A 14778-nucleotide genomic window follows, 5' to 3' on the forward strand; every position below is an offset into this window, starting at 1 on the left:
GTGACTCGAAGTGCTGATGCCACAACAGCCAGTCAACTAGCAATTTTAAAAGGAGATCACCATGGGGGTGCCTATACTTTTCTTGTTATAGGGTTTCTTTGGAGTAATGAATTGTACTTGACAAGTCACAAAGCAATGTATGAATACAAACGTTCTGTTGTAGTTGTTGATCACATAACCCTGGTCAAAACATGTTTTGTGTGGACCTCTCCTTTTTCTCCTTTAGGAGATTTCCCCTCAATCTTAGTTCTGGTGACAATACTACTTCTTGACATAAAGAGTATAGCCAGAATTAGAAGTAAGGGTAAACTGCTCCAATGAAAACACAGAGAGAAATAAATACCAGACAGATTCTAACCCTTCCTGGTGGCACTAAAAGTTTTTTTATTGCAGATTCCATCCTAATCCATCCTAAACTGCTGTCAGGAGGCTTGTAAATAAAGTTCCAGTTCCCCTATACTGATTCTTTCACTCATCCCTGTTCTATACAAAAAAAGTTTAGGCTGGATATTAGCTACAGTATAAGCCATTTGTGAGGAAATTGCAGACTATCAGTAAATAAACCAATTCCGGACCATCCGCTGTGTATTTATCTCGTTACTTTGACGTTAAATACTGACGTTATGGCAGCAGATAATGGTCCTCTTTCACATAAAAGTGGTCCAAGTGGCGGATTCGCCACGGGATCACTCTTTTGGGTGGCGAGAGGGGTGCCCACATCCCTCCCTTCCTGGTTGTTTTCCCTGCTTACAAGAGCCGTCGGTAGCAGGGAAAACGATCCGATCCACTTGCTTGATGGGCAGGAAGTCGAGTGAGGGCAACGGTCTAAAAGGCCAAATTTTTTTTTTTTTATTAAAAAAAATGACATTTTTTTTTTTTCTTTTTTGTTGCTTTTAAGTGTAGATGTGAAATCTGAGGTCTTTTTGACCACAGATCTCACATTAAAGATGACCTGTCCTGCTTATTTCTATTACAATGGGTGTTTGCATTCCTTGTAATAGGAATAAAAGTGATTAAAACATTTTTTTAAAGGGACAGTGTGTAAAAATAAAATATAAAAAGTAAAATAAATATGGAAAAAAAAATTAAAGTGCCCCATCCCTCGGAGCTCGCACGCAGAAGCGAACGCATATGCAAGTCGCACCCACATATGTAAAAGGTGTTCAAACAACACATGTGAGGTATCGCCCTGATCGTTGGAGCAAGAGCAATAATTCTAGCACTAGACCTCCTCTGTAACTCTAAACTGGTAACTTGTAGACATTTTTAAAATGTTGCTTAAGTACCAACGTTTGTCGCCATTCCACGAGCTTTCACAATTCTGAAGAATGACATGTTAGGTATCAATTTACTTGGCGTAAAATTATTTTTCACATTAAAGAAAAAAATTGGGCTAACTTTCCTTTTTTTTTTCTTATTTTTTAAAAAAAAATTGCATTTGTAAGACTGCTGCGCAAATACGTTGTGACATAAAGTATTGCAAGGATCTCCATTTTATTCTCTAGGGTCTCTGCTAAAATATATATATATATATATATATATATATATATATATATATATATATATATATATATATATAATCTTTGGGGGTTCTAAGTAATTTTCAAGGGAAAAAATACTGATTTTAACTTATAAACAACGAGTGTCAGAAATAGGCCTGGTGCTTGCGTGGTTAAAGCTAACTTAACTTTGGTATTTTGTGGGTTTGCCTAAAATATAATGGACTAAAACCATTGCTCATTAAAAGTTTTGTATTTAGAATTTACTGTACTTACTGTTCGTGTCAGTTTTATATTCTTGCTTGCCTACATTTTGCCAACAACAAAGGTGCATGTGCCATGCTGTGACAAGTATAATCACAAATATTTGTAAATTGTTAGGTCTCCATGCACTCATCGAATATTGGAAATTATTGCATAATTAAGAAAATAAATTTGTATTATTGTCAGCAAGATCAGGTCTTGTTACCGACTCTGATTACAAAAGGTGTACTTGTTCAAGGTACATTTTGAGTAAATATAACCTAGTACATATCTTACATACATTATTGCTTATTCTTATTTTCAGGTTCATTATGACTTTGGATTGAGGAATATCCTCTCTGTCCTGAGAACTCTAGGAGCAGTGAAAAGATCCAATCCTGAAGAGCCAGAGAAGACAGTAGTAATGAGAGTTCTACGTGACATGAACCTGTCAAAGCTTGTATGTTCCACTGGTTTTCTTGTAGATATTTAAATAAATGGTGAATCAGCTGAATGACATGGTGGTGGCATAATGGGTGACATAACTATTTTAGATACGATCCTGCATGTTAATATTTTAGGTTTTTCCCCATTTGACATATGTCAGCTTGCAAGTTACATAAGAAAATAACTTTGAGAACATACAGAATGTGCACTTGAAGCAAGAGACAAAAAATAATGTCACCATTACAATTTATATTGCTAACAGATGTGTAAGATACTGATTAAATGTATATTTATAGTAAAATATTTAGCCTTAATGAAAAACAATTACCTGATCAATTATAAACTACTCTAAAACATACTGTAATGCTAGGCTAATGAATTGATCCTCAGTATGACATTTAGAAGTTACAATGTACAACATTCCTTCATGACTATGGACTATACAGAAAAAAATAATTGTTAACCATCCCCTGTTGTCACCTATGCCTGAGGCAAAATTCATCTCCAGGATTTTACATCCATGAGAGTCAACGTAATAACCTGAAACAGTTATCTTACACTATTTTTTTCCCTGTACAGACAATTTATGCTGAAATCACTTCAGTGTAATTGTTGCTATACAGTCTATTTAAATCCTTTGTAACGTTTATCTATTTGGCAATTATCTCACTTAACTCAATGGCCATTTGTTGTTATGGTTTTACCATTTTAAATGAAAATGAAACCATAGTACAAACTTTGCTTCTCCATGCAATTACAAAAATACTTAAGGGTTTTCAGATGCATGTTTGCATGTTGGATGTAATATAGGGAGTGGGTCTCCAGAAGTCTTCCTTGCCAAATGCTCCTGCTTTTGTAAAAGAGGTCACCTAAAGTCGGCTTCCTATTTTTCTTTTGCTACCTACAAGAGGTAAGAGTGCCATTGCCACTTTATTGTTCCCTTTCTGGATCTGAAGGGCTTTGAATTTTGATTTTGCCATTCATGTTGGATATATAGTTACATTTTAGCCACATTGTCCATCAGTAGCGGGACAAGAAGATAAATTGCATAATCATTTTCTGGCCAATGATAGCTCAAGGGAGATGTACCATCTACAGGCATGATTCATACCTGCCACAGGCTTAAAGCTTTGTACTGACAGCTCAGGTCAGAGCCGCTGTACTAACAATCTGATGTTAGTACAACAATCTCCCCTGCTGTGCTGTTGTGTTCTGACAGGGGGACGGCCCCCTCGGCAGAACACTCCAGTCAGCGCTCTTAGCCATTGGCTGAGAGCGCTGACCGGGAGCCAGTTGGCAGACCTTTTTTGGACATGAGCCTTTAACAGAAGCCGGCTAATTGGCTGACATTTGGCTCTTGTGTACTAGGTTTTAGGGTACAGTCTGGCATGAATACAGAGATTATAGCATGTAAAGGACAAAAGGTCTACTACTAAGTACACACCACATCTTAGAATGACAGTGAAACATTGGGCCTACTCTTATTTTGTAGCACGGTGTTGCATGCCCCACCAGCTATACTTAGATCTACAGTTACAGAAGTGTCTTCGATTTTTTAAGCCCTTCACATTGTCCTTCATCACATTATTTCCCTTTCTACAGATATTTATCCTGTATATGCTAATATACTGAAAGATCTCTATATTGTTTTGAACTGATTGTAAAGACAAAAGCCCATCTGAGATTGGTCTGGTAGAGAATGAAGTTGCTATTGTTATCCCTATATCATGAACGGGTAGCATATTGCCAAAACCAGTTAAAATAGCTTGCATTGAAAGACTGTTAGCTCGTGTGTTCCCTTTAAATTTAGTCTTGCTTGGTCTATGCCATATATTCATTAACCCTGCAAAAAAGTAATTGTTGAGCAGGTGTTCAGAATGGAAAGACCTCTTAGACATGATGCGAGTCAATTTGTACCAAGTATGGGTTTTTCTGAACAATTACATTCTATAAAACATGAATCCTGACACCAGATGCTCATAGATAAAATATTATGCTTCAAAGTTTGTGTATGATATCTGCCTGACCTCTATAGCTACCTTTTGGTGTAAGTTTTATAAAAGGAAAGGAAGGAACCTTAGGGAATGATTACCTCTGCAAATATAGAAAGCACAAAAGCTTTGTAAACATCTTCATACATTAACATGATACAAAGTGCTGTTTGTACTTTTACTAATCTGGCTTCAGTAGAGTGACAAAAATAAAATTTCAAAATATCCTAATTGCAGTTTATAGAGAAAAAAATATAAAAAAAGGCCTATCCTTGGATATCTTTGTGGCACATAATTATATATATTTTTTAAATCCGGAGTTGTGAAAAATTACTGATATTTATGTTTTGTTTCAGTTTGTATGATAGTTCTATTTTACAGAACATTTTCTCATAAAATAATGTTAAAAGACTGAAAATAGCAGGAAAAACAACATACGTTAGAACTATTATACACATTAAAACAATAAAATGTTACTGTGCTCCTAGGTGGATGAAGATGAGCCATTGTTTATGAGTTTGATAAATGATTTGTTCCCTGGAATAACTCTGGATAAAGCTGGTTATCCTGAGCTGGAAGCAGCCATACAGAAACAAACAGAAGAAGCTGGCCTTATCCATCATCCTCCTTGGATTCTGAAACTTATCCAGCTGTATGAGACACAGCTAGTGAGACATGGTAAGCATGCAAATCTAGCACTGAGCAGGAGGAACATAACAGCTGAAAACACCTGCATGTCTTCTCTAAATCACATTTATGTTTTTATTATGGCAATATGATGCAAAATATGTATACCATGTATTTAATCTATGCTAAAGCTGAACTCCAGGAAAACAGCTGAATCCACAGATGAAATACAAATAAAGGAGTTGATTTACCAGCCAAAAGGGTTGGCATTTTTGTCCAGTTAAGCCTGATATTAAAGGCTAAGTTTAATTTTAAAAAAATCAGCACAAGGGACATTACTTGCTATGAATCTGTTGTGTTCCTTGAGCTGCTGGCTTCAGCATTCCTTGAAATGATCCTACTTTAATGCCCCACTTACACCTGCCACTGTAATCTTCCAGTATGGTGGGTTTTAATAGAGCTGAGGGAACTGCGTTGGGTACTCATCAATGTTGCCTAACCTTGCTTGTCCTTTCTGTCTACCTCTTCTATTCATAGGGGACATACTATAGCTTCTATGAATAAAACAGGATCTCTGAATAGATTGGGTGGACCATTCATTCAGCCACTTGTCCTTTATTCATAAATCAATTTGTATTTATAGAAGCTATACTGGGTGGAAAGGGCTGTCATAGTCATGCACTCTTGATGAGTGCATTTCACAGTTTTTAAAAATAGGGTTAAATAACGGTTAGATTTGCTGATAGGCATGATTTTATGGTGAGAATATATTGCTTTTATGTTCAGCATACTTTATAAACCAAGTAAACCAAGCCTTCTGTTTTATTGTTTTTAATGACACTGATAACTTCTCAAAAGTAAATGATGAACTTTCAGATAACATCACATACAGTATTTTTAGGTCTAAAATTGCATAGACAAAGGGATATAGGGCAGCTTGCCTGCATACGAATATTAAGGCTAATTATGACAGACCAATCATTTTGGCAGGTGGCACTTGGGTGCTCACAGCTAGACAGGGTCATTATTGCCTGATCACAATTCTTTATAGAAAGTATTTTATGGTTTAGAGCAGCCCTGAAATGTAATTTGGAACAATTTTGGCCCTGAATGTATATTGTTTGAAAAATCAGAGGTTCTTAGAGTAGATCTTGCTAATGTTGGATCTTGATTAGTAGTAGAAAATAATAGAGGCCGAGGTATGGTGTCCTTGTAGATAACCTAAAGCACAAGGTTTCTATATTGTATGTAATCTTCTATTGTTATAAACACAAAAGAATGTATTATATTTTTATAGAATGATTTGGACATATACTGTATATTTTCATGCTAGATGAAGGGCACCAGGTCTTCAGAATGCTGGTTAAAAAAAGCATAACAGCTGTAATGTCAAGAACTGTTAATATCTTGAGAGTGGATAGTTGCTATCTTTCATCAATAGCTAAAGAATATTTCTGCTGTTGGCAAGTAAAAGGATTTGTGCTGTAAACAAAAAAGCGTAAGGAAACTGGTAGTATATTATAGAAATACATTACTTTTTAAAATGCTGTTCAAGAGAAAACAATGTTTGCTAACACCTGCTTAACAATCAAGCTGTTTCAAATGAAAATATCCACAGTACAATGTAACTTATTATATATCCTCTTTTTAAAATAATACAGATTTCTAAATGTATAGCGAGAAGAGTACATTTTTTGGCAATCAAAATTTTTTCATAGATCACTTTTTATATACTGTAATTTAATGTTTTTAATCTTTGGTTTCAACTTGGGTATATTTACAATATATTTAGGATTATCTGAGGTTACCATGTACTGTAAGTACAACCTTGAATTTTGTTTTTAAGGAATGATGACACTTGGACCTAGTGGTGCAGGGAAAACCAAATGTATAAATGTCCTCATGAAAGCAATGACTGATTGTGGCGCTCCTCACAAAGAGATGAGAATGAACCCTAAAGCTATCACTGCCTCCCAGATGTTTGGCACCCTTGATGTGGCCACAAATGACTGGACAGATGGCATATTTTCAACTTTGTGGAGAAAAACCTTGAAAGCAAAAAAGGTAGGTATCGGAAACCAATTTTGTTGTTTTCTTTTCTAGAGCACTGCATGTATATTTGTGTTAGTATCCACTTGAAGACCTCTATTCTCAGGCTTTTTAATCTAAAGATATGTTTTTTTTGGCATGTTTCAGGGAGAGCACATATGGATAGTCTTAGATGGACCTGTTGATGCAATATGGATTGAAAATTTGAATTCTGTTTTAGATGACAACAAAACGCTTACATTGGCTAACGGCGATCGTATTCCAATGGCACCTAATTGTAAAATTGTATTTGAACCACACAACATTGACAATGCCTCTCCAGCCACTGTATCCCGCAATGGCATGGTCTTTATGAGTTCTTCTGTGCTGGACTGGAGACCTGTCCTGAAGGCCTGGTTGAAGACCCTTTCTGTTAGTCAGCAAGATGTATTATGGAACTGTTTCGACAGTATCTTTCAGGTATATAATCCTTAAATGTTTCTGCTCACAGAAAATTACTCCTGCAAAGGCATCTTTTATTATTTTTTCCACTCTATCTATTTAGAGAAAAGTGGTAGGATTTGAGGTTCACACATTTCAGTAACACTTACAGTTCTCCTCCTTACTCTGAGAGGACATTGAAAAGAGAAGCAACAGATTGAAGCGCTCTTATAGTCATTCTGCTATATCCTTTGATCTGAATGCCTGTTGCACTAAAGCACAAATGATTGGCTTCATGTGCTGTTTCTCTTTCCCCCAGTCTGAACTCTGCTGTACAAGGTCTGCAAAAGGCTGATACCAGGTCTAGTTCAGGTGCTTGTTTCTTTCAAATCTGCCTGAAGTTTAGCTTTGAGAGTACTCTTTGCTTTTCCCTGCATGGGGTTCACACACCAAAGCCTTTTTTCTTTTTTTACATCTTTTTTGCCTTGGAACTTTTAGCCTTTTAAAGTAAAACATTGAACTCCACATTTTAAAAAGGAAACTTAAAAACAAAAAAAACAAACAAAAAAACAGCAATAATAATAGCAATATGCGTTGTGCTACAGTTAGGTCCATATATTTGGACACAGGCACATTTTTTATACTTTTGGCTCTGTATGCCACCAGAATAAAATTAAAAAGGAAACAATCCAAATGAATTTGGAGTGCAGACTTTCAGCTTTAATTCAAGGGGTTGAACATAAATATCAAGTACACATTTTAGGAACTGCAACCATTTTATCATTTTATACACAGTCCCCCCATTTTCAGGGGCTCAAATGTAAGTGGACAAATGAATATAATCATAAATAAAATGTTCATTTTTAATATTTTGTTGGGAATCCTTCACTGACAATGACTGCCTGAAGTCTGGAACACATGGACATTACCAAAGACTGGGTTTCCTCCTTTCTGATGCTTTGCCAGGCTCTAACTGCAGCTGTCTCAGGTTGTTCTTTGTTTATGGACCTTTCTGCTTTTAGTTTTGCCTTCAGAAAGTGAAATGCATGCTCAGTTGGGTTGAGACCAGGTGATTGACTCAGCCATTTCAGCATATTCCACTTATTTTCCTGTGTGGCGTTTGCAGTGTGTTTTGGATCATTGTCCATCTGTACTGTGAAGTGCCTTCTAATCAACTTTGCTGCATTTGGCTGAATCTTGGGTGACAGTATATCTCTAAACCCTGCAGAATTCATCTGGTTCCTGTCTTCTGTAACATCCTCAATGAACAGACCTTTTACCTGTTTAATTTATGAAGAAATAATGAAAGAGAAGCCCACACCTGGCCATGATACAGCTTTGATTCAATTGTCCAATTACTTTTGGTCCCTTGAAAAAGGAGGAATTGCTATTCTTAACCACTTCCATACCGAGTCATGTAATATGACGTCGGCAAAGTGGTTGTGAGGATCCGGGCCGCCGTCATATGACGTCGCCCGGATCTCCCCTCTACTGCGCGCCCCCGGGGGCGCACAGTGCGGCGATCGGGGGTGAGGCTCGTCCCTCGGACATAGCCCATCCCTGATCAAGGTAAACAGCCAATAGAAATTGGCTGTTTACCACGTGATCGGCTGTGTCAATCACAGCCGATCACATGAGCGGCTCCAGCACGAGCCGCTCGTTCTCTCTGCAATGCGTGCCCCCGGGGGCGCGCAGAGCAGCGATCGGGGACGAGGCTCGTCCCTCGGACAGAGTCGATCCCCGATCTAGGTAAAGAGCCAATGAAATTGGCTCTTTACCACGTGACCGGCTGTGTCCAATCACAGCCGGTCACAAATGTCAACAGAGAACACGGTAACTAGCTGTCACCGTGTTCTCCTCCTCACACACTGATCCTGTGTGAGGAAGAGAGTGTGGTAACAGCTAGTTACCAATCATAGTGCACCCCAAACACACTGATTGCCCCCCCCCAATAAAGAGCACCTGTCACTAGCCCATCAAAGTACCCGAGTACCTGTCACCAGCCCATCAGGTACTCAGATGACAGGTACTCGGGTACTCTGATGGGCTGGTGACAGGTATTCGGGTACTCTGATGACAGGTACTCGGGTACTCTGATGACGGGTACTCGGGTACTCTGATGACGGGTACTCGGGTACTCTGATGATGGGTACTCGGGTACTCTGATGACGGGTACTCGGGTACTCTGATGACGAGTACTCGGATACTCTGATGACAGGTACTCGGGTACTCTGATGACGGGTACTCTGATGACAGGTACTCGGGTACTCTGATGACAGGTACTCGGGTACTTTGAGTACCTGTCAACGGAGTACCCGTCATCAGAGTACCTGAGTACCTGTCACCTACCCATCAGTGTACCCGAGTACCTTCCACCTGCTCATCAGAGTACCTGACGCCTGAAGTACCCGAGTACTTGCCGCCTGCTCATCAATACCCATCACTACTCATCAGTACTCATCAGCACCTATCACGTATCAGTACTGATCATCAGTACCCATCAGTACAGTATCACCTATCAGTATCAGTACTACTCATCAGTACTTATCACCTGCCTGTCACCTGCCCATCAGAGTATCCGAGTACCTGTCACCTGCCTATCGGAGTACTCGAGTACCTGCCACCTGCTCATCAGTACCAGAGTACCTGTCACCTGCCCAACAAAGTACCCGAGTACCTATCACCCTTCATACAGCCACCATGTCCAAGTCCAAAAAGGTTTATATACGTCCTCCGTTTAAACCTAAATACCGGTGTTATGGCAGCAGATAGCTGCCATAACCCTGGTATTTTTTTAAACGGTGGACGGTTGGCTTTCCGATAAGGGTGGTCCCAGCGGCGGATTCGCCATAGGATCACCCTTCCGGGATGGCGGAAGAGGCGCCCCCCCCCCCCTCCCGCCACGTTCCGGTCCTTTTCCCCGCTTACCGGACCCGCCGGCAGCGGGGAAAATGATCCGGTCCCAGATCCTCACAGACAGGATGTCGAGTGAGGGCAAGCTTGCCCTCACTTGACTCTATGGTCTTGGAGGACCGGAGCTACGGAAAATGTTGTTGCCTAGCAACCGGTTTAAAGGTCCTTTTTTTTTTTTTTAATTTTATATAATAATTTTTTTTTTTTCTATCTTTTAGTGTACTTGTGAGATCTGAGGACTTTTTGACCCCAGATCTCACAAAAAAGAGGTCCTGTCGTGCCTATTTCTATTACGAGGAATGTTTACATTTCTTTTAATAGAAATAAAAATTATCATTTTTTTTTTTTTAAACGGTGTAAAAATAAAAAATAATAAATAAAATAAAATAAATTAAAGTGCCCTGTCCCCGTGAGCTCGCGCGCAGAAGCGAACGCATACAGAAACCCCACCCACATATGTAAACGGTGTTCAAACCACACATGTGAGGTATCGCCGCGATCGTTAGAGCAAGGGGAATAATTTGAGCACTAGACCTCCTCTGTAACTCAAAGATGGCAACCTGTAGACATTTTTAAATTGTCGCCTATGGGGATTTTTAAGTACCAAAGTTTGTCGCCATTCAGTGAACGTGCGCAATTTTGAAACATGACATGTTGGGTATCTATTTACTCGGCGTAACATTATCTTTCACATTATGGAAAAAAATTGGGCTAACTTTACTGGTTTCTTATTTTTTAATTAAAAAAAGTGAATTTTCCCCCAAAAAATTGCGTTTGGAAGACCGCTGCGCAAATACGGTGTGATAAAAAATATTGCAATAATCTCCATTTTATTCTCTAGGGTCTCTGCTAAAAAAAAATATATAATGTTTGGGGGTTCTAAGCAGTTTTCTAGCAAAACAACTGATTTTAGCTTGTAAACACCAAATGTCAAAAATAGGCCTAGGCAAGTGGCTAGGATGCATGATGGTGCGCCTTGGATGTTAGGCCCCTCTATATGGCTAGGCTGTGAAAAAGTCTCACACATGTGGTATTGCCATACTCAGGAGGAGTGGCAGAATGCATTTTGGGGTGTCATTTTTGCTATGTACATGCTATGTGTTAGGAATATCCTATAAATTGACAACTTTGTGTAAAAAAGAAAAGTTTTCATTTTTTTCCCACATTTTCCAAAAACCTGTGGAAAAAATGATATGTTCAAACGACCCATAATGCCTCATAGAATATACGTTGGAGTGTTTGCTTTCCAAAATGGGGTCATTTTGTGGACTTTTCCATTGTATTGGTGCTCTAGGGCCTTGAAAAGTGTGATAGGTAGTAATAAAGTTTTATGTGTATTTATGCTCGTAGAACGCCTGAAGGTGCTTCTTGGACGTGGAGTCTCTTTTTGTGGCCAGGCTGTGTAAAAGTCTCACACATGTGGTATCGCCATACTCGGAAGGAGTAGCAGAATGTATTTTTGGGTGTAATTTTTGCTGTGTACATGCTATGTGTTAGAAATAGCTTATAAATTGGCAACTTTGTGGGAAAAAAAAGAAAAAAAAAATTTTTCTTCATTTTCCCAAGAATTGTGGGAAAAAATTACAACTTCAAAAAACCCACCATGCCTCTTACTAGATACCTTGGACCGTCTACTTTACAAAAAGGGGTCATTTGGGCAGTATTTGTACTGTCCTGACATTTCAGGGCCTCAAGAATGGAGATAGGCCGTCAGTACATCTGGTGTGATCAATTTTCAGTAATTGGTACCATAGCTTCTAGACTCAATAACTTTCACACAGACTAAATAATATACACTAATTTGGGTTAATTTTACCAGAGACATGTAGCAGTATACATTTTGGCCCAAATGTATGAAGAAAATTTAATTTTTTGCAAAATTTTATAATTGAAACTAAAAAAAGTGTTTTTTTTTCAAAATTTTTGCTCTTTTTTTTGCATATATCACGAAAAAAAAAAACCCCAGTTGTGATCAAATACCAGCAAAAGAAAGCTCTATTTATGTGAAAAAAATGATAAAAATTTTGTTTGGTTACAGTGTAGCATGACTGAGCAATTGTCATTCAAAGTGTGAGAGTGCTGAAAGCTGAAAATTGGTCTGGGCAGGAAGGGTGTCTAACTGCTCTGTATGGAAGCGGTTAAGAGCTGTAACCCCTCCTCCGATTTGTACATACCCTCAAATTAAACTTGAGAGTGTGCATTTTAGCCCATATCCTTTATATAACTATATATTGAATATGTTTTGGTAAATACCTGAAAAAAAAACTAAAATTGTGCCTGTGTCCAAATGGACCTAAGTATATGCTAAAATGTGTTTTATTAGGCAGTACCTATTAATGCCACATTCTATATTAAATAAGCATTTTAACACATATTTAAATTCCTAGCCAAAAAATAGTAACTATTAAAAAAAGATAGCAAAGAGCCTTAATATAATATCTAAATAGAAGGGCCAAGGCAAACTGATTATTCCTCATTAACCATAGGGTTTGATGTTCACCAGCATTGGGAAAAATCTTCCTAATGATAAAGGGTAACAGATATTAGGCTCAATATGCCTGTGTAAGAGCTACCTGTGTCTTCATTTCTCAAAAATTGCTTATAATTGTGGTACAGGGTCTATCTAGCAAATATGCTTTGGACTTTTTGGGATTTTTCTGGATAAAAAGGGGCTTGGAGAACTATGCCTAGGTATTTTAAACTACATTTTAGAGAATATTTCCAGATGGTTACTATGGAATATTGCAATTTATGTTTTTCCTTCGTACAGTAAAGTCTTTTTGTTGGAGCTAACATTTTCTACATGTGTAAACAGGTTTCATGTGTTCCTAATAATTATGTACAGGTAGATAAACATTTCTATAAGACTAGTATTTTGTTAGATATCAGAGGACCTAATAAATATGAGTGTAGTACAATAAACATGTGACAATACAAAGAGGGCACAATAAATTGTTGAGCTGCTTCCCATTCAAGCTGCAACATCTCAGGATGTCTAAGCTCTTGTGCAGCTAGTCTAAAATCTTATGGGGATGATGTCAGGCCCGCAAGTGATAGTATTTAGGGCTGATGATTGGCCCGTCTGGCCTAAGAACTTTCACATTGGGAAGGTCAACAGTTTTTTTTATTCCCAGACGCTCTGCTCTGTTAGTATGGGTAGGCAAAGTGAAAGTGTGGTTCTGTAAGTATAACTGCCTGTAGGGGTAAATTATCTGCAGGCACTGTCACTATGCCCTGAATGGGCAAATTGATGGTGTCTCTTGAAGTATTTTTTATAGATGTTTTACTCGGGTAGCACAGTATGTATTAAACCATGACTATACAGTGAAGTTGCAATATATCTGAAATGAAAAAAGATTATGCAGCTTACACAGTGTCCATTGTAAGATTTCCATAATGAGGTACTGTATGCACTAATACATTTTCACAACATGTAATTTATACTTGCCAAGGTCTTACTGTGATTTATTGAGCCTCTGTGCCCCAGTGACATTTCCTCTGAAGTCTCTGTTCATGGTAGACTATTATTAGAATATAACTTCTGTAGCTTAATTGGGCTCCATTCCCATTGAACTGTGAATGGTTGTTGTCACTACTTCACACAGTTACACAGCTGCTATTGTCGATTGGTAGGAGTTTTCATAGTATTAAAACTATAAGGTAATCATGCTGCGATTACACTAAAGCAGTAATAAATCCAAAACCAAAAATGTAATAAATTGCAGCTTACAAATCACTAGATGTGGTAGCTGCATTCGTTTTCTTTTTTTAGGCTTTTTCCCTCTGTTTTCACTTTGCGATCTAGCAAGTAAAAAACCTCCTGTATTAGAGCGCTCCCACTCTGAATGAAGGACCACAGCAGACAGCAGCACTGTCAGCCCAGGAGGGGGGACTGTTAAATGTACTGGATACACTAACAAATTAAAGCTGAACTCCAGCTCACACTTTATACCCAGTTACAGCAAACAGTTTTTTTTTTCCTTTTGGGATAAAGATTTTACAGGAATAAAAAAAAACTGACCATTGTAGGTCCCCTGTCAGTGGTAAATGGATTGTCTCATCCCTGTAAACTGATACAATCTTCAAGAGAGCTTGTTCTTTAGAAAAACAGACTTACTGGCTGGATCACCAGATTAAAAAAAAAAAAAAGACTAAAAAGAAAACAAATGCAGCCATCAGATCTAAAAATTGGTAAGCTGCTATAAAATGTATGTGTGCTTTTGGTTTTATTACTGCTTTAACACTTAAAAACAATCGGACATTTATTTTAATATTCTTAGTAGTATTAGCACAAATAGTAAATAGTATTAATGGTTTTATTACTAATATAGCTTCACAGTGTTGCTTTGTACTGCTTATTTGGCACAAAATATATTTAATAGATCTAGGTAATATTATGTTAGACCATGATAAGATAACAATCTTATCTCATGGTTCCAAATAAATTTAAAAAAATACCATTCCAAGAATATTCTGTTTGAATATTGGTAATTTGGTCTTATAGTTACATTCTTTAAATTTGTTTTATAAAACTGAGAAAAAATATCAAAAAAGATATTGTGCTTATTTTACATGATATCATATTGTGC

General features: G+C 37.8%; 1 protein-coding gene across 1 annotated transcript in view; it reads left to right on the forward strand.

Annotated features, from left to right (window-relative positions):
• LOC309556020 (dynein axonemal heavy chain 5-like) overlaps positions 1–14778 on the forward strand; it is a 468481-nt gene that overhangs the window by 213469 nt on the left and 240234 nt on the right. The window contains exons 45-48 of the mRNA XM_082258288.1: positions 2068–2202; positions 4669–4858; positions 6654–6871; positions 7004–7315. Coding sequence (XP_082114414.1) covers positions 2068–2202; positions 4669–4858; positions 6654–6871; positions 7004–7315 — 855 coding nt within the window. The remainder of the gene's footprint in view (positions 1–2067; positions 2203–4668; positions 4859–6653; positions 6872–7003; positions 7316–14778) is intronic.

The sequence above is a fragment of the Pelophylax lessonae genome (genome assembly GCF_965119305.1).
Source record: "Pelophylax lessonae genome assembly, chromosome: 5".
NCBI lineage: Eukaryota > Metazoa > Chordata > Amphibia > Anura > Ranidae > Pelophylax > Pelophylax lessonae.